At 37.5% G+C, this 27939-nt stretch overlaps 1 protein-coding gene across 5 annotated transcripts in view; it reads right to left on the bottom strand.

Moving 5' to 3' along the window:
• Positions 1 to 27939, bottom strand: part of LOC145674581 (uncharacterized) — a 476266-nt gene that overhangs the window by 71953 nt on the left and 376374 nt on the right. For all 5 annotated transcript variants that reach the window (XM_081744773.1, XM_081744775.1, XM_081744774.1 and 2 more), the window contains 3 exons: positions 24944 to 25114; positions 21683 to 21923; positions 660 to 2074 (listed from right to left, as the gene is read on the bottom strand). In XM_081744773.1, coding sequence (XP_081600899.1) covers positions 660 to 2074; positions 21683 to 21923; positions 24944 to 25114 — 1827 coding nt within the window. The remainder of the gene's footprint in view (positions 1 to 659; positions 2075 to 21682; positions 21924 to 24943; positions 25115 to 27939) is intronic.

Here is a 27939-nt window from a genome sequence, read left to right as displayed (position 1 = left end):
TCGCTGAGATGAACAGTGATACTTCCGATGCCGTTTAAATCCAAATTCAGCCCCGCAACTTGGGGCAGGGGGAAATATATAAAATGATCGATATCTGAGAGTGCTTCAGTAATAGTAAAAAGTGACTGACTAACGGAATATATTACTATTTTTTTCTTATTTTAATCCAGTAAAGCGGGTAATTGATGCTAGTATTTTTATAAAATGAAATCTTTTAGTTTTACGTCCTACGGTTATGCTGCCTAGGCTAAAGGAGACGGTGACTATGAGAAATTAATGAAATGGTGGAATGAATAAGGTGAGAGGAAACGGAAGAACCCCGAGAAAGCACACGAACACTGTGTTTGTCAACCATAAAGCCCACTTATCGCAATCTGAGATCAAACCAGGGACCCCACGCACCAGAGGTGAAAGATTTCCACTGAGTCACCGTGCCCCCTACTATTTTTCTAAAACCATATATATAAAACCATACGGGGTTCATATAAAACAATTCCAAATAATGTCTCGGACTTTTTTTTTCTTTTTTAAGTAGAGGCGTTGAAAAGTTTAAGTTTCTTGAGCTATTGTCTACACTGAGTTAGTACCTTCCAGAACTACAAATGCCAGGAAAACAAATAAAGTAGTAAAAAGAAGTAAGTAAGGTCTGGAGTAGTTACCTGAGGTGTGGACTTTCGATGAAGTCCTGATTTTGGGAAGTCCAGCTCAACATCACTACCATAGTCCGTCTCGGTAAGACTCTGCCACACACGGTCCTTCCATGAAACAGCAGAAGTTTGACCAGGATCCACATTTTCCTTCTCTGATTGTTTTAACTCTTCTGCCGCACTTTCCAAAGAGTGAGAATCCAATTTAGCGATTTTTGCACGATCCCGCATGTAATCTGTATCAGGTTCACGTTTTCCCGTACAATCCCTGTCACCAAGAATTTGAACATTGCTTGACGAGGGTAACACTGTCATGGGACTATGAACACTATCCGTCATTTGGAATGTACTAGTCACACTACCACTGCCACAAGATGGTTGTCCTGAAGACTGTAACAGGGAAGAGGTTTTTTCTTGTAACACTTTACTTAACTTTGCGAGATTGTATTCATTGTTTCGCGTCGTTTGTATATTGGGAGGAGTGCCACAACCGTTTTTACACTTGGAGGATCCTGGCCGCGATTCCCCACTTTCCGTGGCTTCGTGCGTTTCATCAGCTTCCGACTGCTGCCGAGAAAGGGTGGCACTATTTATATCCGTTCGTGATGACCCAGAGGAACCTCCCTCTGCTAGCGCCTCCGAGCAGCTGGACATTTCTGCTGTTGTGGACATGTAACGCAGTCTTGTGAAGGGGAAGCCAGATGGTTGAAGGGGTGGAAACGTTTGTTGTCTTGTTAGGAGTCGGGATGCTTGTGTGCGTCCTGCGCCATCAGCACCATGCAACACAGTGGAAAGACGGCAAGCTTCCAAACTAGTTGTAATGGAAGCGATACTTGGTTCCGGGAGAAGAGTCTCAGCACTAACAGGTCTATTTTCATTGGCTTCACAGCTAGTTGCTCCTACACCACCTGAATGCTGTAAACTAGTGCTACATAGCGAGTACAACGACAAAGAACTTTGATATTCTTCTTCTTCAATGTGTAGTATGGTTTCGGACGGGTACCGCTTTTGATGTTTGTTTTCGGGCAAACTTTCTCGCCGAATTATCGTCATTGCTGGCATTCTAGGTGCACTCAGCGGAACAGAATGACGTCGGCCAACACGCTGTGTTTTATCTTCATCCAAAGAACGAGACACTGTCTCTCGCCATGGAAGAGGTTTAGAGGCTTCCTCCACGACGACCTCCTTCTGTTCCTCCTCCACAGATGGAAGTTCTTCATTGTCCTCCTCTTCATCCTCCTCTGGGCTCTCGACCACATCCGCTTCCGAGAACTCGGTCTGTGTCTCCTCGGCCAGCTCTTGTTTCACCAAATCTTCCCATTTCCTCTGGTTGCTACGTAAGTTCCTCATCATTTCGTGCGACAATGGGGTATCCAAGAACTCGTGCCATTCGTCAAACAAAGGAGCCACCACAAATCGGAAGAAACCTGGCCAATGGGAAACAAGAAATAAAAACTAATGAGTGTTTTCATAGCACAATTAAGTATTGCTTATTATTAAAAGTTCACCATATAATTTACACTTTTATTATTATCTTTTAAACAATTGAACAGCAACATACGACTACAGGAATGTGCAGAAATACTTTCATATTTTGAGGTATGACAATACCTTACATGGTAGATGTTTAATGGCAAGTAAGCGATTATCTCAATATCTAATTTAACATCCGAGATTCATACCGCGAAGGCTGAAAAATAAAGTGATATATAAAAGTGTGATGATAAAAGAATTGATATAACAAAGAGCGTCGGGACAAAACGAGAAAATCCTTTACACGCTGTTGTCCATGACAAGCTCACAAGGTCTACGAGAGAACCATTTTGTCTACCAATAAGCCACTGTTGAGCTGTTCGCTGAATTATTAGTTGGACTAATGCAATGCACCATCTGGCACCACTATTCTTATCGAACATCGACTTTACGACTTCAGAACTATGCTATGCATAAGTATGAAAGGTGAAATAGAACGATTCTGGATGGCCGTTCGTCCGTCTGTATTTGCCGACAGGAAATCAGGGCGAAAACCGTAGGAGTTAGAAAGAAATGATATTCAATATACATACATTCGGTGTCACACGAATAGAATCTCCAATCTAATACATCTACTTCCTTTGAACCTCCATAACTTGGGAAGTCTCGTCATTTCACAATGTGAAGTGCTTAGGACTAGGAATTAGATTTCTGGAATCTCGGCATCTATGGCCATGTTAGCCCGTCACACATATGAGGGATGACGTCACTCGGCGATCACACTATCCGGGAAAAGGGAAGGAAGAAAGCGGCCTGGGACCTGTATATATGGTATCATCCTGGTATTTACCTGGTGTGGATAAAGAAAACCCAGGAAAACCTCTCTCAAGATGGCTGGCCTGAAAAAAACTTTTACACCTTTTCGACTGTGTGTCCCCACTACAAAGTGAAAACCGTATCTTTTGATTCAATTGATTGTATGTTTTTTGTATAACTCAATGTACTTCCTTGACAAGGTTTAGGTGATAGAGCAGCAATATGCTGAACCTCGCCCGCTTGAATAAAGCCTTTTTCAATTCAATTCAATTCAATTCAATTCAATTAAAATGAACATTACTTAGTGCTCTAGTAATTTCCAACCGAAAAACGCAGAAGCCTGTAAAGTTACATGGAACATATTACAACGGCTAATGCTGAGATTTCAAAATCAACTTCAGCGATGAGCATAGTGGCTAATATTAGGAATACAAAAGTTACAGAAATGATTTTTCTACTTTTGGTAACATCTCTTTACTATACTGATTTTTCTACTTTTGGTAACATCTCTTTACTATATAATTTGTAAGTATTTCTGCTCAATCCTGTCTACTCGTTAAATTTAATTTTAAAATTAGCATCAGATCAATCAAAACAGAACAATTTTTTGACCACATTATGTATATTTCCATGTTTGGCATGATGGACACATATGACAAGATAAGTAATTCTGCCAATTGTCAGTTTTATTTTGAAAACTGTCCAAAATACAGACATAAGAAACATCACATTTATCGTGAAAAATCATCTTGTATGTTGGATATGTTGGAGCAATGAAACGTATTTTTTTCATAAGTTTCTGCTGTAGCGTGGTTTGATATATTCAAGGTCAAACGTTACAGTTAATGCCCTTGAAACCATAACTTGCCGTGCGAAGTCCAAGGATGGATACTTGTGGGAAGTTCTATTCACTAGCTTCCCAATAGCGTTTGAATTTTTGCTGTACTCTAATTAAAGAAAAAGTTACCACCATTTGTAATTACGTGCGCGTGCCATTTTTACGACAATTTTGATTCTTCTGATGTTTATATTATGTTATGTTAGAAAAAAAATGAAATCTTTGAGTTTTACATCCCACAGTTATGCCGGCTAGGCTAAAGAAGACTGTGATGATGATGAGAAATGAATGAAATGATGAATGAAGAAAATGGGAGAAAACGGAAGGACCCGAAAATCCACACACACACCCTGTTTGTCCACCACAAAGCTCACTTGGCGCGAGCTATGTTATGATAGGGTCTTCAAGTCTAGGAGGCTCAGGTGGGCATGTCATGTAGTCAGAATGGAAGAAAGTAGGAACATTTTCAACATTTCAACTGGAAATCAAATCAGGAGATGACCATTAGATAGACCTAGGCACAGATGGGAGGACAATATTCAGATGGATCTCGCACAAATACCAATACAAAGTAGAAACTGGATCCAGTTAGTTAAGAAGAGAAGACAGTGGAGCTTTTCTGAACGCGGCATTGAATTTCTCGGTTTCATAGGCCATAGAGTTAGTTATGTTTATACCATGGACAGTTTTCCCAATACAACTCTGTCAATTGACAAAATCACTTAATTTGTCATGTGTTTTCATACCAAATTTCATAAAAATCATTAACCCTACATGCACCAAGGTGTTACGCGTAACACCCCACACCAAGGAAGGGTTAAAAAATGTGCACCACACAATCATTAGTTTCTGTATGTAATATTCTTCTCGATTTTGTGCCTCCAGTTGTCTTAGTTTATAGGTAGTAAAAAATACGTCCACTTTTCTGTTATTAATGTATCCTGTTCACAAGAATACTATTTGGGAATTATGTATATTGTAATCTATCACGTGCTAGTGTTTATAAACAATCACACGTGCTCCTGTTTGTAAACAATAACCACCAACACCACCCACAAGTCACATGATGACATGGGAGCAGCAGCGCCACCGCAGCCCGCAGCGCCTATATAATGGAGACGATTCGAAGGACAGTCACTAGTCTGCGATTGGTCTCCCCTCCTCTAGCTTGCCTGGAGCTCTAGGAGAAACCCAACCTCAAAGCCTCTAGTCTGCTGCAGGACTCTAGGCTTCCTTTCCACCTGGTTTAGTTTGCTTGGAGCTCTGTTGGGATCCTAACCTCAGTTGCTTAGCCTGCTTCGGGGCTCTGTGACTTTTTAACCCCCTCGTTGCTTACCTGGAGCACTGGGGGTTTCCTACGCCACTCTACTTAGCTTGCCCAGAGCTCTGTAGAGATCCTGTCCTAAGGCTGTAAGGTCTTGGGCTATCTTTTGCTACCTGACATTAGAGAAAAGTTGTATTGTAGTCAGTGTTCAAAGTGGAAGAAAAGCAGAGGCGGTATATGTTTTATTACGATTTTGACTCGACATACCGCCTATCTAAATGTTGAAATACATTGAGGGTATGTTGCCTAAAAGGTTGCATTTCTATTTACATAATGACTGAAAACCATTGGAGAGCTTCTCTGTAGTAACGGGGGAGACTGATTCTCCACCAACAGCTGGTTTTCTTTTCTTTTCTTTTTTTTTTTTTTTAATCCCGTTATGTTGTATTATAGAGAATTATACATGAAAATGCTCAAAAACTGAGTTCTTATATTAATAATTTCCTGCGGAAAACTCCCGGACCCTTACTCGACTGAGGGGTAATCCAAATGCCCGGAAGATCCGACCCCCACAGCAGAGCTAGGTTGAAGATCGACTCCCACTACAGCTTTATTATTTAAAAAAAATCCTCTAATAGAACAACAGTATTTACAGATGTACTACAATCAGTGGTCGAAGTGAGACGGTATGCGGTGGTATGCTATACCGCCTGTAGTTTTTTAGTGATTAAGGCATACCGCCTCTGGTTTTTCAGTAATCAAGACATACCATCACTGGAGAGTAGATGCTAAATAACTTTAATAAATCCTTTTTATACACAGTAATTGACGAATAGCTGTTCACGTCAAAGATTTTATTTCTTATGTAGAAATAATTTCTAAGTTGACAACACTGACATTTTTATCTTTTTCCTACCTTTTCCTTTTAAAATGAGGTGTCTTCAAAGAAACTTGTCTAGTATATATTTTGATGTGCCATACTGAAGTTTCTTATGTATATGTGTCGTCTTCCTTAATGTATATAGATAAATGTCGTGTTTTGAGCATGGGCGGATTTATCTATATACATTAAGGAAGACGACACATATACATAAGAAACTTCAGTATGGCACATCAAAATATATACTAGACAAGTTTCTTTGAAGACACCTCATTTTAAAAGGAAAAGGTAGGAAAAAGATAAAAATGTCAGTGTTGTCAACTTAGAAATTATTTCTACATAAGAAATAAAATCTTTGACGTGAACAGCTATTCGTCAATTACTGTGTATAAGAATGGATTTATTAAAGTTATTTAGCATCTACTCTCCAGTGATGGTATGTCTTGATTACTGAAAAACCAGAGGCGGTATGCCTTCCTCACTAAAAAACCAGAGGCGGTATAGCATACCACCGCATACCGTCTCACTTCGACCACTGATTGTAGTACATCTGTAAATACTGTTGTTCTATTAGAGGATTTTTTATAATAAACTTAGCTCTGCCTACTCCATCAAAGAGAAGAAGTTTTTCAATATAGAGCAGAATGGAAATGTGAAAGAAATAGGAATACAATATTTGGCCACAAAAAGAAGGTTTCAAACTTCCGAATCTCTACTCCGATTAGATAAACAACTTCTTATAGTTTTAAAGTGAAAAGGAAAATCTATTTATGGGAAGTTGGAATTAACCGGCATTTATACATAAGCTATTTACTTAACCTCTTATGTTGCTATATTTTTCAAATCTTTTACCGATACTACTGTATTCGTGAAACACAATTTTACTTGTTTGCTGGGAGTAAGACGCATCTGTCTCTGCTTATCTCTATATGCGGCACTTCCGATTTCGCTTTTCAGTTTAACGTCCCACTATTATGCCCGTTAGGCTAAGGGAGATGGATGATAAAGGGAAATGAATTATGATGGAAGAATTGATGGAATGATAAATGTGGGAGGAAACTGGAATATCCCGAGAAAATCCATGGACACGATGTTGTCTACCATAAACTTACTTGGCGGGGAATCGAACCAGGGACCTCGCACACCAGAGGTAAGCGCTCTACCACTCAGCCACCGTGCCCCAATTTCGCTTTTAAAATAAAACTGAATCTCAGGTCTTGTTCACAGTGGCATAGTTTACAATGTAAGTAATTTCTCTTTACCACTAAAAAAATACGAAGGGTTACTTGAAAACTATTACCATTACACAGCACGGCATTTCAGTATTCAAATCGATAACTGAGGGCGAAAATGTGACCGTTTTCGAAATTACACATCACGAAGAAAAAATGTTTGCATTAGACATGAAACGAAGGAATTCTGAAAAATTTTGATAACTGGGAACGCTAATCATCTCATTACTGAAAATTTTTACAATATTCTGAAGATAAGAGAGGAATACTAATGAGCACAAACTAAAGATAAAACTAATCTATTCAGAAGATAACTAATTTTCTAAGCACCTAAGTCAGATATTGATTACCAATATATTTGCAGTTACTAGCTGAGATTGGCAAAATCATTTAAGCAGGAAGTTCAATTTCCGGAGTGTTTTTTATTATTCTTTTTAATGGCGATAAGCTCAAAATATTATCCTCATGAGATCTTGGTACATAAATAGCAGTTTCCCGTTTATTGTATTTTCCAGCTTATATTTGTACTGTCTTAATTTTAGGTAAAGTTTTGACCTCTGCATGATCTTTGTGTCAATTTGTAGATGTTTGACGACTATCTCCATTTGATAAAACATCGCCTTATTTTCTCTTTTATGATGAAAAGAAATCCTCCTGTCATATAGTTTGCCCAGTTTTTTTTTAACTATGATACTATAGTTACTGTTACAAGGGTAAGTCCTAAGTCTTGCAATATTCTGGTACATATATATTATATATATATATATATCTGTATTTATTACAGTACAATGAAAAGTGGCTAATATTCAAAGTATAGCTCCTCGTGTTAGACTGTGTGCAGCTATCTTCCTGCCAGTTTCTCGATTCTACGTCTTGTTCTTAGAGACAAAGAATTCAGTCATTGCTGTTTCCATCTCCTGGTGGTTGCTGAAGCATCGTGATGTCAGAAAGTGCACCATGGACCGAAACAAGACAGTAATTCGAAGGGGCAGGATCAGTACTATATGCCTAGTGTGGAATCAGTTTGATACCATGAAGATCCTGAATTTTTTGTTGCGTTTCTCAAGCCGAGTGTGGTTGCAACAGGGCCCGATTTCGGTTCACCACCGTAGGAGATTTTTGGCATAGTGAAATATATATCAGCTCTAACTTTTCGGAATAAAGGTTGGCATTAAAGGTACGACCGTTAGAAAGGAGCTCAAAGTGAATTATCTTCTCGTAGTTCCACCAAACACAGAGCATGACTTTAATGTCGAAACGGCCCTGTTTCACGACCAGTTCTGGAAATTGGACCTCGCTCAACCTTGTTCGTACATTCTTATTTCGGAAAGACAGGTTTCGTCGCATGTGACAATCTGTTTCAGGAAACGCACACCACGTGGATTTTGCATCAGTTGTCGGCGCACATTCACTCTCTTTTATGCCTGAGCTTGGGTCAGCTCATGTGGTACGATGCGACAACTCCTAATAGTTATCCTGAGTTCATAAAGGTGACGCAATACACTGAGCTGGAGCATGCGGATTTGGTTTGATACTCGTCGTGTACTAGAGGATAGATTCTCTTCAATGGCGTGTCGTATGAATAAGAATCTGTCACCACTGGGAGGCCGGACTTCCGCTGATCTTAGACTCGAACTAAACGTTGTTGAGCACTCATCTTCACTGTCACTAAAAATGGACCAAAGATACTGACGAAGAGACGGCTTCCGTGTTCAGTAGTCCACTTTGCCATATTATTTCTTGGGCCAGTTTGACCTAGTACTTACGGTCAATCACGACCTATACACGTGCGTAGTGTTTGGGTTGCGGTAATATTGCAACACTTATGACTTACCCTTGAAGTAACTTGTGAAATCTCGACATCAATGGCTTTGGTACTTCTTTTATTTCTTCACTTATTATTATTTGAAAATATTTTGGTCAATTGCTCGAGCGATATAGTGACTTGAAAGCTTACTCGAGTCAATTTGACTTCCCATCTAATCAAGCTTCTTCCGAGCCGGACCAATCCAAGTTTGCAAGCCACTTAAAACGAGCCATCAACTCGGATGAACTTAGCAGAACCAAACTGGCAACTGGTGAGTCGAGCTAAGCATACTGCTATCCGGAAGCAGCGAAACTTAGGTCATTGTCAAGATCTCCAACCAAACAGAACGTAGTGGCTGGGTCAGTGCAAGACCCATGGGAACGATGCGCCGGCGATAAAAATAAGGGAGCGCCGGCCAAGCTGATGTTTGCCACTGGAATCTTTATTCTTGGAGAAATAAAGTGTTAAAATGTAATGAAATCTGTTAGTTTTATGGCCCACGTTATGCTGGCTAGGTTAAAGGAGACGGTGATGATGAGGAATGAATGAAATGGTGGAAGGAAGAAAGTGGGAGAGCCCCGAGAAAACCCACGCACACGGTGTCTGTCCACCATAAAGTTTACTTGTCGCGAGCTGGGATCGAACCAAGGACCTCATGCCAGATATGAACGTTCTATCACTGAGCCACCGTGGCCTCAAAGTGTTATAATAAATATTTTATTTTCACAGTTATCTTTTATTGTGAATAATTTAGTTCTACAAGGTAAGTGTTAACCACCATTTTTGTAATAACCTCAGTAAAAGGACAATACACAATACAGTATTTCCGTTTCATTATGTTGAGTTCTCCGCATTGAGCTGGATTTTGTATAATCATTTTATGTATTTTTCATTTTTTTAAAAAAAATTAATTAATTGTATTATTTTTTAGTAAGTACAATACAGTTTCGTTTAACTGGATCCTGATTAACCGAATTTTCGAGTTGATCGAATTGCTAAAAAGAAGCCTCAATCATGCGTGACTTTTATATGAAAAATACCAACAATAAGAACAATATTTCTTTTGATTTTTAGAGAGGCACAGTGGCTCAGTGGTAGAGCCACTTATCTTTGGTGCATGGGGACCCAGGTTCGATCCCCGGCCAAGTAAGTTTTAGGAGGACAACATCGTGTCCTTGGGTTTTCTCGGGGTACTCCTGTTTCCTCCCACTTTTCACTCCACCAATTCTTCTATCATCATTCACTTGCTTTCATCATCGTCTCTTTTAGACGAAAAGGCATAAACGTGGGACGTTAAACTGAAATATATAATTTCACTTTTATTTAGGTTTTCAGCGGCCCCCCGTAACGTAGTCGCTAACGCTCTCTCTTTGGTGCGAGCTGTCCCGGGTTCGATTCCCGGTTGGGACACACAGTCGAGCCCAGCCATCCTCAGTGGGATTTTTCTGGGTTTCCCTTATTCACACCAAGCAAATGCCGGGATGGTACCTAATATATAGGTCCCAGGCCGCTTCCTTCCTTCCCCAATCCTTGATTCGTTCCCTTTTATCGAATTGTGTGATCGCTGAGGGACGTCATCCCTCATACGTAACGGGACTAACACGGCCATAGATATCCTAAATGCTAAAATCTTTTGGTTTTCAGAAGCCACTAGGATGTTTGAAGATATCACGGTTTACGTGGAACAACCAGATCAAAACTCCCCTGCTTGCTTCAGGATTAAAAGTCTTAGCTAACCTAGCTGCTAAGACTCGTTCATCTCATCTTAAGCAAAAGATTTTTTTTTTTTTTTTTTTTTTTCAGAAGGTGAATTCAGCTTCATTGTTTTAGTTGTTCGACTTTAGTTTAACAGTTTTCAGTTCTAATGTTCAGTTTCGAAGGCATTTCATATGCTGTTACCAATATCTTTCCACGATAAAAGTATATTAAAATATACCAAATATACAGCACTATATATCAAAAATCCTTTATTCCGGTTTAACCGAATTTTCGTTCAACCGTAGAACCACCGGACCTATCAAATTCGGTTAAAAGGGGCTCTAGTTTACGTTTTTTTAAAAGTACTACAGTGAAGTATCAAGTAATGCAACATGTGAAGAAAAGAAAGCAATACGTTTTGGTGGCTAGTAGGAGTAATGGCACGTAACAGCGCAGAAAAGTTTTGGCCTACTCTTGGCAGAGGAAAAAAGGGCGCTAATTCATAGACTCGCATCTGGCAGAATTTTTCCTCGAACCGCCCTTGCCTAGTGGACACTGGTTCAAGTCATGAAGTAAGATACAAGGACAACTTAACATTCCAATAAAACCAAGGTAACAACATAATTCAAACCAAAACGCCAACATTCGCGGTACATTCCACTCAAGCCGAAAGTCTTGCGAGTTTGTTAATTAATTTCCAGTTTTACTAGATGGTAGTATTAGGAGATATAACTAGTTAGAAAAATATTATATGCTCAAATCTTCAGCTACTTGTACAGGGTGTTAGAAAAATTTGTCACAATATTTTGAGAATAGATTCGTCACATCGAAATAAGAAAAAAGGTTCATATAGACCTGTGGTCGGAAGTGCATATTTTCGTAGTTATAGGGTGCCAAAAACGTGAAAAAATTAACTTTAAATGTCCATAGTTCCACTACTATAGGACCGATCGTAGTCGGCTCAAGATATTACTGGAGAATTAGTACGTGAACTATTCAAATATCCATCTTTCAGAACCTCCGGTACTTACACAATCATTTTGAGAGAGGCTGTTTGGGAGTACTTGATTACTCTCCATCTATCACTCTAAAAATGGGTGTGCAAGTACTGGAGCTTTCTTAAACATGGATATTGGGATAGTTCACATACCAGTTCCTCAGTAATGTCTTGACCCGACTACGATAGGTACCATAGTAGTGGAGATATCCACTTTTAAGTGCAGGTCCATAGGAACTTTTTTTCTTATTTCAATGTGAGGAATCTCTTTCCAAAATCTTGTGACACATTTTTATAACACCCTGTATAACCATGTCCTTACGTCTTGATATTTACGATATTTTTCATAATTCAGTATATACCAGTGAACCAGCAATATCTCAACAATTTTTCATACAGATGTAGTTGCAACAACTTATACCATGATCTTACTAGAGAGTCTACCTCTATTATTGTGAGAGTTTAACTCACGATTTGATCTTAGTAGAGATTTGTCTTACTATTTAAAATGAAGTTAATCTAAAAATCTTATTAAGTTCCATAAACTTTAGCAATGATTCTCCCAACTTTCGAATCATTAAAATGACTCGTAACTAACAGAACTGCTTTGTTAGTTTGGAGTTTTAAACAATTTTCTAGCAACTAAGCTATGCGAGATGTTGACCATAGTTTACTTGGAACGGGAACAAAATAAGCTCCCACTCGAGATCGAATTCAGATCTCCAGTTACAAATTCGAGAACGCTGATCATTTTATTATAAGGGAGCTTAAGACAAATCTATGTATAATATTAAGTATTGAATTATAAGTAATATGGTCTTATATTCAGGGCGGACATAAAATCTCTCCCTGATAAGAAACATTAGTAACAAGAAAACTAAGAATGATAAAAGCATGCGGCTTGCTGCAAATAGTAGGAAAACTCTAAAAGTTTTTTTTTTTTTTTTTAACCTGATTTAGAGAATTTCCACATGTGCTCCATTAGTTGCCCTTGTAACCATACAGTTCAGCTCAGTCAATTTTTAAGAAGAAATTTTTAACTTTTCAAATGAACCTCGCATAAAAGTGCTCACAAGAATTTTTCTCTCAGCCAACAAACGAATGTTCATATATGTATGTACATTTTGTCTGCGACGGAGATCGCAAGAGTTCCTCTCTCCTTCCCATATAAGGACCTAAAATTCAGCACAATGGACAATCGTCGTCTCAAAACATTCCTGTCTATGGGCTGTCATGGCTATTTTTAGCTCTTGACATCACCAAACTGCGTAGCAAACCAATTCTTTTGCCTAGCAACAGGAGGGGACGGAAAGAAAGGGTGCAGTAGTCTGACTTACACTTACGAAGAAGCAACCACGTTGAGTATGGTGCGCGCAACTAAAATGAAGAAACAATTTAAAATAACGTTTAATTTTCGTTAGTGTAAAACATAATTTTGAAATCAATGTCGTGATAGTAAAGATAATTGACAATTCCAAAACATTCGCTTGCAAGTAACTATAATAATCATTGTAGCGACATGGTGTAGCTAAGAAGCAAAAACCACCTATTCATCAAAAAGATGTAAAGAAACCAACCCGCAATCTTCTGGACATATCTTCAGGAGCCGCCAATGACAATTTCTTTCCAATTGTCAAAGCAAGTGCACAGTGCTAGTGAAAGTAATAATCAACCATGTGACGAAATATAACGAATAATTCGTGTCTACCGCGACATCCGCGTCTTCCGTATTAAATGGGTCTAAATTATTGGTTATTAAAAGCGAAGTGCCACTGGTTATGTAATATTTGTTCGTAAAGTTTTAGTGTTGTGAATTAAAAGCAAAAATCCAAAAGTTGAGTATCCTTTGAAAATAACAATCATAATCTAAATTCATATATGTTAATTTTAAGGAACAACTTAATTCATTTTTCTTTACAGCACGAGTGATTAGCGCCTATGCAACTTAGTAATTCGTACATTAATAAGTTGCATTAGCGCTATAGAATACAATTGGAGTTAACTTTGCGCCGGTTTCCCGTAACGTTCTGACCGAACTCTGAACCTGTTGTCCGACGGCTATATGGTCAGTAGTAATGGTCGATGCAACCCGATAGTGAATGCTAAAGAAGACATTCGAACGGTAAAGAATCGAACCCAGACCATGAAAAGTGCAAGCCCACTTTGGAACCGTAGGACACAAACTCCGTACAGTAACGAAAGGGTTTATCCCGAAAGGGAGTGAGTAGAATTGAACTCAATACTCTAGTATATGGTTGATCCCTATGTGAGACGTACCTGGATCGAACCCAGTACTGTTATATATGGAAAACAGACAGGGACAGACGAGAATCGAGCCCAGGACTGTACTATATGGTTTTCTCACGGGAACGTACCAGGAATCGAACCCTGATACTGTCATAAATGGCTAAGCCCTTCACAGGGACCAAACTACTGTTATAAACGGCTTCTCCCGAACGGGAACCAACGGGAATTGAACCCAATACTGTCATAAATGGCGCCCGGACAGGGACGTTCGGTAAAACCGCATAAAAGCGACGTTAATTGTATTTTATTAAGGTAAATTGTAGTGCCTTATTAGTGTTATTTAATTTTGTTGTTCTGGCATTAGTAAATTAATCAACATGTCCATAAACAGAGAAATAATTCCTGTCTTGCATGAAATGCGAAAAATATGGAAAGAAACAGAGTATTTAATAGTAGAAAGTCAGTTCAGATATAGAAAAGAACCTTTTACATTGTTAGAAGTCGAAAATGCCTTAAAGGTAGAACAGGAAGTTTGTGAAATTCGTAAAAGAGCTAAACAGGAAATTGCAAAATCTCTTTTGGAAAGGAACATAGAATATAGGGCTGAAATTGAAGATAAAATTGTTGCCAAAATGCATGAAATACGCAAATCTGATTTCTATCGAAAGGTCAAAGATGAATGTGTTTTTGAATCAGAATTTATTTCCTTGTCAGACATTAAAGGTAAATTGAAAGTTTACTATGAAAATTCAGACATTGTACGTACTGCAAAAGAAAGGTTAGCTGAAAGAATATACAAAAGATATTCAAAGCTTTACAATGTTAGTTGTAACAGGGATTCCAGCGATAATCAGAAAATAAATTGTCAAGTTGTACCACCAAAACGGGTTAGGTTTGCTGATCCTCTCGAAACTGCAATTTTTGCGCATACTCCTGTAAAGGTTAATGAGTTAGAAAATACTCAAAATTACGAAAATTGTCAAAGAAAAATAATACCATTAAAAATAGAACTTGCTGAAAGTAATTTAGAATTTGTTGAACGTGAGTTTGAAGGTATTTTGTGGGACTTTGCCCCCGTTGCTCAGAAAGCATACGCACGAATAGTGAAAAATGAGTGTGTTGAAATTTGTACTATTTTACCATGTGTTAGGTCTCAGTCACCACCTATTGTAGTAAATCAAGCTAATATTGAATTTCTTGACAATGAATTTGAACAGGTTAAAAAAATATCTGAGTGTGAATTAAAGATAGAAAAACAAATCATTCCTGTTGTCACTCACGTTAACGTTGAATTAGGCCAAGCCAAAGAATTTGTTTTGTCTCTGTCGAATAGTTTTGTAGGAAGAAAAAAGAATAACAACCCAGCTGTCTTGCAAACCCTACCAACCATCAAGTTGATCACGTCTAGCGTAGCTCCGTGTGTGAGCGAGCGATCAGCTGACCCAGCTGTCATTTGTTTGTTTTGTAAGGGGACAAAAGGCATTCAGGGATGCGATGCGTGCTTCACTACAGAAAGGTTTACTAAAGTGGTAATAAATTGCGTTGAAAAGGGGAATGAAAGTAGCCCATATGCGCAACCTTGTAGTGTGATGTATTTGTTAGAGGAAAATTGCCTCTATGGCACCTTGCTAACCAGTAAATTAGAATGCGTTCCGTTTCACAAAACTTGTTTATTTTTTGTGTATGTTAGGGTGGTAGAGATTTGCCAAGAGAAGAGTACTTTTTTAAGCTGTGAGTTGAAAGTTACAAATATACAGATAGAACAAACGAATTATGTCGTCTTTTGTATCGTTACTTGCACTCAAGTTGTGTATTTAGAAGATAGTACAAACGGCTTTACGCCAGGTAGGCCTAATGGTAATGAACATAACTCAATAACGTGGAAAAAGAAATTGAAAACCTGTCAAGAATATTTTAGTAAATTACGAAATGTTGTTTGTCAAAGGGCAAGAAAGTATAGTTCACAGGTTCAATGTGGCAAAAAGCACCGGCAAAATAAGAAGAAAGTACATAAAGTCAGACGGAAACTAAAAAGAGTCAAACGTATGCTATATTGTTTTTCAAAATTTTCCAAGCGTATTCGTAAGTGTTTTTTGAAAAATAAGCATTACAGTCGCACCAATGCTCAGACAAGTAGTCGTAAATGTCAAATGATGTTGTCGCACCACGGTGATCAAAATCCCAAATCAAACCACACTAGTAACTTAGCGATCCATGACGTAGTAAAGGGGTCAGGTGCTAACCACTCATCACCTGCAAATAAAAATCACGAACCTTTTCAGGAAGAATATGGTAATCAGGTGAATGTATTTTTTACGTCTAAGCGATCTGAAAGTGAACGTAATGGTAAAATTAAATGTCAATCGCCAACTGTTGTCAGTGATGTGCTATCAGCTGATCGTGACGTCATAACAAAAGCTAAGCATACAGGTAAATGGAAAAACTTAGTGAAAAGAAAAAGGCAATTTAGTGTCCATTCTAAATACCGTAAAATTGGTGCACAGCGAAAATTATCACAAAAGAAAAGTAATTGCAACTCAAAAAGTGATAAATTAGTCAATTTCCTGTGCTATGCAGCAGTCATACATGTTGAGAAACCATTCACGCTATTTGTTTATTGGCAAATGAAACCTTTGAAAATTGTTTTTGTGTTGAAAAAACCTCGAGTAGGTGTAGGATAAACGAACAAGTTCGTTAAGCCGGACTGCTTGTATTGTATGAAACCGACACTTGCAATGGTTTTGACATTTCAAAAAAAAAAAAAAAAAATCTTGATATTTCAAACATACGTAATACGAAATTACTTGTAATAGCATATTTTTTCGTTAAGGCGTTCACAACAAAATTTAATTTTTTGAATCATAGAAAATATAGTGTTTCTTTTCGAAGTGCAAGAGTGCATTTGCGTAATGAAAATTATCAAATATAGTGAAAAAGAATAAATTTGCGTAGTGAAGATGTGAAAAATCTAAACAGAATACTCCATCATAGTGTTGTAATTTACAAAATTAAAAATGTTTTGAATCACAAATTTAAATATTTTGGTGAGAAACCATTCGGTAATAAAACCTGAATAAGCATATTTTAAATTAACGAATTAAGATTTCAATTTTAAATAACAACTATGCGTCACTTAATAGTAATATATACTTACGATGTGTTATGCCAATTTATTTGTTTTAACCAATCAGTATGCCTCTGGGATTACTAATCAGCTGAGGATACTTGAAGTTTGGTGTGATAAGTTATGGTAGTTATCTGTACCCACCTTCAGGCGCGTTGTTAAGTTGAAAAGAATATACAATCAGACATTTTAATATAAAGGAGTACCAAGTAAGTTGTGTATGTGATAATTGTTAGCAACTATTGTTGCATTTACTTTGTATTAATCTTTTCGTTGAATACGAAAACATTTCAAGTAGTACTTGAAGACATTGAAGCAAAGGTTCCTCCAATATTATGGGTTACTCATATTATGTAATGCCCGGAGTAGGCAATTTTCTTATTAGTCCCTTCTATATTATTTTTGAATTTTACCCAAATATTCTATCTTTTCACTTTGCTTCGGGAATGGAAATAAATGACATTTTAATGTGGGTAGGTATCTTCGAAATTTCGGAGGGCAGACACTTTGAAAAGTGTAATGGTTTAACAAACCATCCACTGCTCAGTCCATTCTTGGTTAATATTTAACCGGAATGTAATAAATGTAAAGTATTATGGTAAATTAATGCTGTTGTAGATTTAAGTAAAAATTTTCATACTGTAACCAATATTTTAAAAATATTTACGTGTGCTGATACTTGAATTTAATTTGTGTGTCATATATTTAGTTCATAGTAGCAATGAGAATTGAAATAAGACTACTACTAATAAAAATATATGAAAATGAATATATATTTATTGTGTTAATTTTCAAGAATATTAGAAGTGGTTTTCAATGAAAGTAAATATTGAAAATGAATGTTTTCGATAACAGTAAGAAATTTAATTCAAGGTACATTTAAGAGTATAAGGCACTACATTAGTAAATATTTTAGGTTACAATGATTATTTAATATACTTGTAACGTTTTGTGTTTAATGGTAAATAATGCCAGTGATTAATTACTCCAATTATTAAACATGTTATTTTAAAGGAAAATAACAATAATTTTGTTCATGTTTTGTTGTGTTGGAAATTGTGGCACTTTCATATTAAAACGACGAATATTGAAATAATACAAGACATTGATAAACTTTATTGAAATTATGGCCCAACCGTAATCCGAAATTCGTTTCGTATGGCCCACGTGTTCGTTACCGTATTTCCGAAAGGACTTTGAAAATTTTTCGTTATATCGTCACGAGAAGAGTTAAGTGATGTTAACCCTTTGAAGACCAATAGATGAAATTTGGTGACACTAGTGAAGTGATCAGTGTTGCAGGGTTCTATTTGTTTTTCTCTCTCCCTCAAAACAAATGTCCTGCCGAGCGCCAATGTAACCATACAGTTCAGCTCAGTCAATTTTTAAGAAGAAATTTTTAACTTTTCAAATGAACCTCGCATAAAAGTGCTCACAAGAATTTTTCTCTCAGCCAACAAACGAATGTTCATATATGTATGTACATTTTGTCTGCGACGGAGATCGCAAGAGTTCCTCTCTCCTTCCCATATAAGGACCTAAAATTCAGCACAATGGACAATCGTCGTCTCAAAACATTCCTGTCTATGGGCTGTCATGGCTATTTTTAGCTCTTGACATCACCAAACTGCGTAGCAAACCAATTCTTTTGCCTAGCAACAGGAGGGGACGGAAAGAAAGGGTGCAGTAGTCTGACTTACACTTACGAAGAAGCAACCACGTTGAGTATGGTGCGCGCAACTAAAATGAAGAAACAATTTAAAATAACGTTTAATTTTCGTTAGTGTAAAACATAATTTTGAAATCAATGTCGTGATAGTAAGGATAATTGACAATTCCAAAACATTCGCTTGCAAGTAACTATAATAATCATTGTAGCGACATGGTGTAGCTAAGAAGCAAAAACCACCTATTCATCAAAAAGATGTAAAGAAACCAACCCGCAATCTTCTGGACATATCTTCAGGAGCCGCCAATGACAATTTCTTTCCAATTGTCAAAGCAAGTGCACAGTGCTAGTGAAAGTAATAATCAACCATGTGACGAAATATAACGAATAATTCGTGTCTACCGCGACATCCGCGTCTTCCGTATTAAATGGGTCTAAATTATTGGTTATTAAAAGCGAAGTGCCACTGGTTATGTAATATTTGTTCGTAAAGTTTTAGTGTTGTGAATTAAAAGCAAAAATCCAAAAGTTGAGTATCCTTTGAAAATAACAATCATAATCTAAATTCATATATGTTAATTTTAAGGAACAACTTAATTCATTTTTCTTTACAGCACGAGTGATTAGCGCCTATGCAACTTAGTAATTCGTACATTAATAAGTTGCATTAGCGCTATAGAATACAATTGGAGTTAACTTTGCGCCGGTTTCCCGTAACGTTCTGACCGAACTCTGAACCTGTTGTCCGACGGCTATATGGTCAGTAGTAATGGTCGATGCAACCCGATAGTGAATGCTAAAGAAGACATTCGAACGGTAAAGAATCGAACCCAGACCATGAAAAGTGCAAGCCCACTTTGGAACCGTAGGACACAAACTCCGTACAGTAACGAAAGGGTTTATCCCGAAAGGGAGTGAGTAGAATTGAACTCAATACTCTAGTATATGGTTGATCCCTATGTGAGACGTACCTGGATCGAACCCAGTACTGTTATATATGGAAAACAGACAGGGACAGACGAGAATCGAGCCCAGGACTGTACTATATGGTTTTCTCACGGGAACGTACCAGGAATCGAACCCTGATACTGTCATAAATGGCTAAGCCCTTCACAGGGACCAAACTACTGTTATAAACGGCTTCTCCCGAACGGGAACCAACGGGAATTGAACCCAATACTGTCATACCCTCAAGACATCCATGCGATGTCACATGCGCAATTTGCGCGTCGGGGATGGTCTTGTGTTAACGTATGAACAATCTGCACCTTATATGCGTATAATTTCAAGGTTTTGTTTAAAATTGTTAACACAGTTGACTTCGGGATGTCCAGTTCACGTGATGCGCAACGCAAGGATTTTCATGGGCTTCGGGTTAAAGCAACACGAACAGCTTCCACACGTTCCTCATTAACACTCGGTTTATCGCTTCTATCACGATCTAAAACACTTCCTGTTGCAATAAACTTGCTATACCATTCCTTTATGATCTCAACATCTGGTGGCTGCTGTCCATACTCTCTCTTAAATATTTGTTGAACTGTGACGGGAGATTTCATTTCATGATACCACAACACACACTTCGCTTTCTGCTGTGCTGACGCCATTTTTAAACAAATTACTGTCGCGCAGCGGCTAGCTGCAGTAGATGGTAGCACAGACTGTGGCAAAATCTCATAGAAGCGATGTTTTCAGACCGCATGCTTCTATCATTCTTTGTTTTCTTTTTATTAATGTTTGTTATCAGGGAGAGACTTTAACCGCATGCTTCTATCATTCTTTGTTTTCTTGTTATTAATGTTTGTTATCAGGCAGAGACTTTAACCGCATGCTTCTATCATTCTTTGTTTTCTTGTTATAAATGTTTGTTATCAGGGAGAGACTTTACGTCCATGCTGTATGTCAGTTATTAATTTCGAAATTAAAGTTCATTGTGTATTATTAATTCTAATATATATCAAAGTACTACAATCTAAAAATGACTAAGGAAAATAATCCCTTACCGCATGCCGTGCCATATATGGCACATCCCCTTTTTTCACTTTAGCTATTGTGTGATTTATCAAAGGCGCCAAATGACTGTTTCGTCTGCTGTGTGAGATATTGACGTGAATGAATAAGAGATTTTGGTGTCATCTGGCATGTTCTTTGTGAGTTTTATTAGGCGGTTAAACGTTGACATGTGGTTTTTGTGAAGCAGTGGATTTTTGTTTGAAAATAATTTTTTTAGCGAAACATTGTGTGCACTTTTCCCAAAGAATTGAGAGTATAGTATAGAATAGTAGTCCTATAGTATAGATATAGTAGCCCTACAGTATAGTATAGATATTACTTCATGAAGTGATATATATGGCACGATAGATTCCCTGCACAATTCTAGGAAATTTTACCTTAGTGCATAGTGTGCCATATATGGCACGTACTTATTTCTCGTCGGAATTAAGTGAAAAATCTAAAATTCAAGTTTTAATTTATTTTTCAAGTTCCCATACGAGGATTTCCAATACTGATTATTATTTTTTTTTCACTAAAAGAAAAATATCATGCAGAAAGGGGTTAACTAACGTATCAATATTTAGTATTCTTTATATGTGAGCAAATGAGGACTAACATATCTTTTTCCTCATTCCCACTAGTTTATCAGACGTACTTAGTTATCATATTACGACTGACAAAACAAAGTAATACTCTAAACAATTAAGAAATAATTATTAGGAACAAATTGACTTAGAATGGAAACTGTAACATGAAAACCTGATTACCCTATGGGAGAATTCTCGAAACAGCAACTGGTTAGTTGCCTAGCAAATAAGAATTCTAAATTCTCAATTAATTTGAATTGTTGACCATATATTTCAAAATTCAACATTTCGATTCAACGATAACTACAGGAGATACGTCGTACCTAACGATCATTCAAATATACTTCGGATAAGAATATATCGAAAGTATTGATTAACTATTACTTCTACACATATGTTAAGTTTTACCTGCTTGAATTTTTGGCATGGATGTCGTGTGCCTGTCGCAGAGAGAAGTCACGGGAAGATTTAGTTGTCGTTCGTAGTCGCCTTGACGAAAGAATTCTTCACACACTTTCTGACTCCATTTCTTGCTGATGTCCCACGGACGACACGGATTACAGATGTCAGCACACTTCAACGCAATTTGAAGGATAAAATGTCGGTCTGCTGGTTCTTTCATATTTAACTTGTTTCCTTCAAGGTATCGCTGTAAATACAAAAATATATTAACCTTAAAAATTATTGCAAAACCTCTAAAGTATACGTAAATACAAAACTCTACAGAAAATCCTTAACTGTACCTACAACTATGTACAGGATGTATCAAAACCACCGACAACGTTTGGGAGGTCATTCCTGACACCAAGAAAAGACAAAAAGTATAGACCAACTTGGGTGCACAAACGCTTCCTTTCGGAGTTATAGGCTGCAGAAAACATGAAAAAATGAACTTTAAAGGGCCATAGCTCCAAAACTATGGGACCTACTGCAGTTCGGTCAAGACTTCACTTAGGAATTAATATGTACGCTATCTAAAAATACATGTTTCGGAATCCTGCGGTACTGACGTGACAATTTTTATAGAGAGAGTTTGGCTGCAGGCATATAATTTGAAGTACTCACCAACTACCTCTATAAAAATTGTTGCGGAAGTACCGCAGGATTCTGACACATGGATATTTGGATAAGGCATATACTAGTTCCTAAGTGAAGTCTTGACCAGACTACCGTAAGTTCCATAGTATTGGAGCATGGAGCTGTGGATCTTTAAGTTCATTTTTTCATGTTTTCCGCAGCCTATAACTCCCAAATGACGTATTTCTGCACCCAGGTTGGTCTATACTTTTTGTCTTATCTTGGTGACAGGGATCACCTCCCAAATGTTGTCAGTGTTGCTTTGGAACACCCTATATATAACAACAATTACAGCTTAAATCTCTGAACAATGCTCAAAGAATGCCCCATCTGACTGTGAAAACATTATTTCACTAGAAACAATAATAAATTGACTATTAAATACCAGAATCAAGCTTCCTACCAACCTGGAAAATCTGGAAAACCAAGAAATTAAGCTTACTCTTAGAAAAACCTGGAAAAGTCAGGAAATTTTAGTAAAAGCTGAAAAAACCTGGAAAGTCACGAAATTTTAAGTACGGGTTTTGAGTTGTCAGAACCCACTTCTCTTTTTGGCTATTTGGTAGGCAATATTTTATCAAATAAATTAATTTATTTTGCAAAACTTCTCTATTTACACACACTATATACACGCACATGTATAGTAGATTAGAACAACCTCACCCCACAGGTCAAAAGAAATATAGCTGCTTTGTTACATTATATCAAGATATTCTAAAAATGCCGCCCACGGACTACAGAGCACTGTTCTAAAATTCAAAATAAAGCGAAAAATATGTGTAACTTTCGGGTCCTCGTCTGGAGACCCGAATTGCATTATGTGGCAACGTCGCAGATAAAGAACCACAGAGAAGATCTACCAATTCATCAAATAGTTACATCGGTTCTTTCCAGATGGCAGCTAAAGTCGATATACGTTGACACTAGCGCCACTTAGTAGCATAACAATCGACGTAACTGCTTGATGGATTCGAAAAAATGAAATGAAGTCTTTTGAGTTTTACGTCCCACGGTTACGCCGATTAGTCTAAATGAGACGGTGATGATGAGTAATGAATGAAATGGTGGAATGAAGAAAGTGGGAGGAAACGGGAGAACCCCGAGAAAACCCACGCACACGGTGTTTGTCCACCACAAAGTCCACTTGGCGGGGGCTGGGATTGAACCCGGGACCCCTAGCACCAGAGGTGAACGCTCTACCACTGAGCCACCGCGGCCCCAATGATGAAAAATGAATGAAATGGTGGAATGAAGAACGTGGGAGGAAACGGGAGAACCCCGAGAAAACCCACGCACACGGTGTTTGTCCACCACAAAGTTCACTTGGCGGGGGCATTGTTGGATTCGAAGAGCAAAGCTAATGATTCCAAGTTAATCTGCGACGTTGCCACATAGTGAAATTTTGATTTTCTATAGCGGCTGAAGGAGGCCCTGGAGGGTATGCTATTATATAGCACTTTTGCTTTATTTTGACATGAAGAATAGCACTCTGTTGTTCGTGGGGTCCATTTTAGAACACCTGATATATATTGAACACCTAGAAATTTGAGAATCGTGGCCCGAAAGAGCCAGGGAATTCGTGCTCGCCAAAGGAGTGGAAACCCTGACAATGTTACTAAGGTTTTATAATAAACTACTTAACGATATCAAGTTTATTAATAAACTCAGAACATTAATACAAATGAACCTGACTTTACTACAAGGAAGAGATAGTTCTTTTCTGATACACCTTGAAGCTTTGAGGCGGTCTTCAATTAGTACGAGATTATTTGTCTAAAATAGACTAAAAGTATTGTGCTTATTACAGAGGAATAATTGTTTCCTTAATCAACGAAATTAAAAAGTTCGTTACTGAATTCTCTATGTCTATGTGTCTGTGCGTCTGTCTGTTATTTCCGAACTGTTCAATATTGAGCCCTCCATTCGATAGAGCATCAAAAACTATCTGAGAAAGTGGTGGAATTTTTCGCGTCACTCTTACCGTTCCCGAGATATTGGCCAAAAAATGTCCAATTTCGGGAGTTTTAAGGAGCCATATTTCAGGAATGGAAAGTCATACAGAGAGGATATTGGTGTTGTTCAATATCTAAGAGGATGATGAATATTTTGGTAACAAATAGTAACTGCCACCGTTTCCCAGATATTGCCTAAAAAAGGTTTAATTTCGGAAGATTTAAGGAGCCATATCTCGGGAACCGTAAGTCATAGAGAGACCATATTTTGCGAATTTTTGCGAGAAAAAGAAGAAGGTGTGGATAAAAAGATTTACTTTTTCATGTAGGAACAACCACAGTTATCCTTTCCACTCCATCTCTCCATTCTTTTTAAGTTCGTTCTGGCAATGCTCTTGGAGCATTCTCAACTGGTATTATACTCGAAAATATCGTTTCTATTAGACATTTATTATCTAGGTACTGTAATTAAATCCTATATCGCTTTATTTTCTCTCTTTGCGTCTACAACTTTCTGAATATCCTAATAATGAACACCAAACGTCTCAGACACTTTTGATTCTTTCTGAAAATAGAAATGCTTTTAACCATTCACAATATACGAGTATATGGAAGTTATTTAAGAAGCTAGAACTCTTACCTTGAAACGAGATAAAAACTCCTGTTGTCGTGTGATGTCCGTGGCTAAAATCAGCGAACTAACTTGACGTTCCAATTCAAAGCGTGCAGTTCCTAACTCCGCAGCAACTCCACTTTCCAAAAGGCAGCCCACAGCCGACCTCCAATGATGGTTTTCGAGCACTGAGGTATTCTGCGTATAAAACAATAGATACTTGAAGAAGCAAGCGTGAGCGAAGGTGTACGCTAACATAGACAAGTGTACAGCATGAGTTAAAGTGTAATACAAGAGCCCATTGCATATACATGTTCATGCGTATCACTTTCTTCGCTTCAAACATGGCATGCAACAGAATTTTTGGGCATCCTCGAAAGTAAAAAAAACTTCAAACGGAAATTTGGAGGAAAATTAATCTATTTGCATCACTGACGACATTCTCCAGTTCCTACACACACACACACACACACACACACACACACAAGCAAATATCTCGATGAATTTTATTCTGAATTGCTGCCCATTATGTTTGAATGGCATATACAGGGTATTACAACAATGTCACAATATTTTGGGAATAGATTTCTCACAAAAATAAGAAAAAAAAAAATTCATATGGACCTGCGGACGGAATTCATAGTTTCGTAGTTACAGGGTGCCGCAAACGTAAAAATAATGAACTTAAAAGTACATAGCTCCACTACTATAGGACCGATCGTAACCTGGTCAAGACATCACTGAGGAACTGGTATGTGAACTACCCGAATATCCATCTTTCAGAACCTCCGGTACTTGCTCAATCATTTTTAGAGAGGCTGTTTGGAATTAATTTATCAGATCCACGTACCTCTCTAAAAATTGGTGTGCAGACTGAAGCATTCTTAACATGGATATTTTGATAGTTCACATGCCAGTTCCTCAGTAATGTCTTGACTCGACTACGATAGGTACCATAGTAGTGGAGCTATGAACTGTCAAAGTTTACTTGTTTAACGTTTCGACACCCTATAACTCCGAAACTCTTCACTTTTCATCACAGGTCCATATGAACTTTTTTTCTTATTTTGATGTGAGGTATCAGTTCCCAAAATTTTGTAACGCCCTGTATACATGGATAGAATCAAACTTTTGATAATAAAGGTAGTGGTTATGTGGAAAAAAATGTAAGAGGCGAAGTGAGACCTACAAAGAGTGTGATATCTCTCCACATAAAAGTTATAGAACAGCAAACTGACTTCATAACTTAATTATTAGAGTGTGTGAGAAACAGTTCGTGAGTTCACGTAGGAACTCTCTCGTGAACACTTTTCTGAAGCATGTGTGTTGTTTAGTAAATTAAAATACACATAACAAACTGTTAGAAAATACACTTTTACGTAATCATATTACGGTGCTAATCCGTATATAATAATGAGAATATTAAAACATAGACCATTAGAAGCTTTGGTTATACAAAACCAAATCCTGTGATAATAAATAGGAAACAAGTATACAGGATGTGTCACAATATTTTGTTAAATTCCTCATATCAAAATAAGAAAAATGTTCAGGGTAAGGGGAAAAAAAACGAGGAATGTCCATTTATGTGCTTTTTCGGGTGCTTTGTCCTATGTGTTCGTGACTATTGGTAGTATTTGACTGTATATGCCATGTATGCGTAGATGTAGAAATGTCCATGTAAAAGGGGCAAAAGATTTAACCCTATTTTTTTACGCGGTTTTCAATATTAAAGCGCCGTTTTCCCGAAAATGCAGTTTTGTGACATTCCTTCTTTTTTTCCCTTACCCTTCATATGTATCTGTGCTCAAAAGTGGATAGTTCCGGAGTTATAAAGTGCCGAAAACGTGAAACAAGTGAATTTTAAAAGTTTATAGCTCCAATATAGTGAGTGGCACCTATCGTAGTCGGATCAAGACATCACTGAGGAACTGGTATGTGAACTATCCAAATATCCATGTTTAAGAATGTTCCAGTACTTGCACACAAATTTTTAGACAGGTAGGTGGAGAGTGATCAAGTACTCCCAAACAGCCTCTCTAAAAACGATTGTGCATTTACCGGAAGTTCTGAAAGATGGATATTTGGATAGTTCACATACTAGTTCCTCAGTGATGTCTTGACCAAGCTACGATCGGTCCTATAGTAGTGGAACTGTACTTTAAAGTTTATTTTTTTCAGGTTTTCAGCACCCTATAACTACAAAACTATGCACTTCCGACCACAGGTCCATATGAACTTATTTTCTTATTTGGATGTGAAGAATCTATTCTCAAAATATTGTGAAAAATTTGTGTAACGCTTCTGTATAAAGTTTAGGTAATAATAGGCCTTTATGAAATGGTAGAGCATACCCCGTGTGTTAGTTTTCATCTCGTTCTGATCGTGCGTTCTATTTCTCTTCGTTTTTGATACTGAATGCTTGTGAATAACACAAATATATACACCCACAAAAAAAAAAAAAAAGACCTTCTCATCCCTCTAGGCATACATAGTTGCAGCAATTTAGTCTTATTTATATCCTAGGGTGGAAAGAGAACTTTTTTTTTTTTTTGTTCATGACAGCCATTTAGCAGAACATGATTTCAAGTATTGGGTGACAGAGAAATGTTTTGTGTAGATTCACGCCCCCCCCAATAATAATAATAATAATAATAGTAGTAGTAGTAGTAGTAGTAGTAGTTGTTGTTGTTGTTGTAGTTGTTGTTGTTGTTGTTGTTCTATGCAACGGACCCCATGGTTTAAATTCGATGTATTTTATTACACAGAATCCAAATGTCGAAACCCCAGGACAATTGACCCTGCCAATTTTTATGAACGAAAAACTTGAGCAATTTTGGATATGGAGGATACATGTAACACCGCCATTTAAAAAAAATGAACCCAGGGCATAAAATGGAGTTGAGTTGATTTTGAGTTTAACGTCCTGTTCAGCAGCGAGGCTCTATGGGATATGGACCTACTGATTAACGTGGAATCCGAACCACATGATCTCCCACCAGGAATCAAACCCGGGTCTCCCA

The sequence above is a fragment of the Thermobia domestica genome, chromosome 17, assembly GCF_964235325.1.
Source record: "Thermobia domestica chromosome 17, izTheDome1.hap1.1, whole genome shotgun sequence".
In the NCBI taxonomy this organism is placed as follows: Eukaryota; Metazoa; Arthropoda; class Insecta; order Zygentoma; family Lepismatidae; genus Thermobia; species Thermobia domestica.
This window is presented reverse-complemented; position numbering and strand designations above follow the sequence as displayed.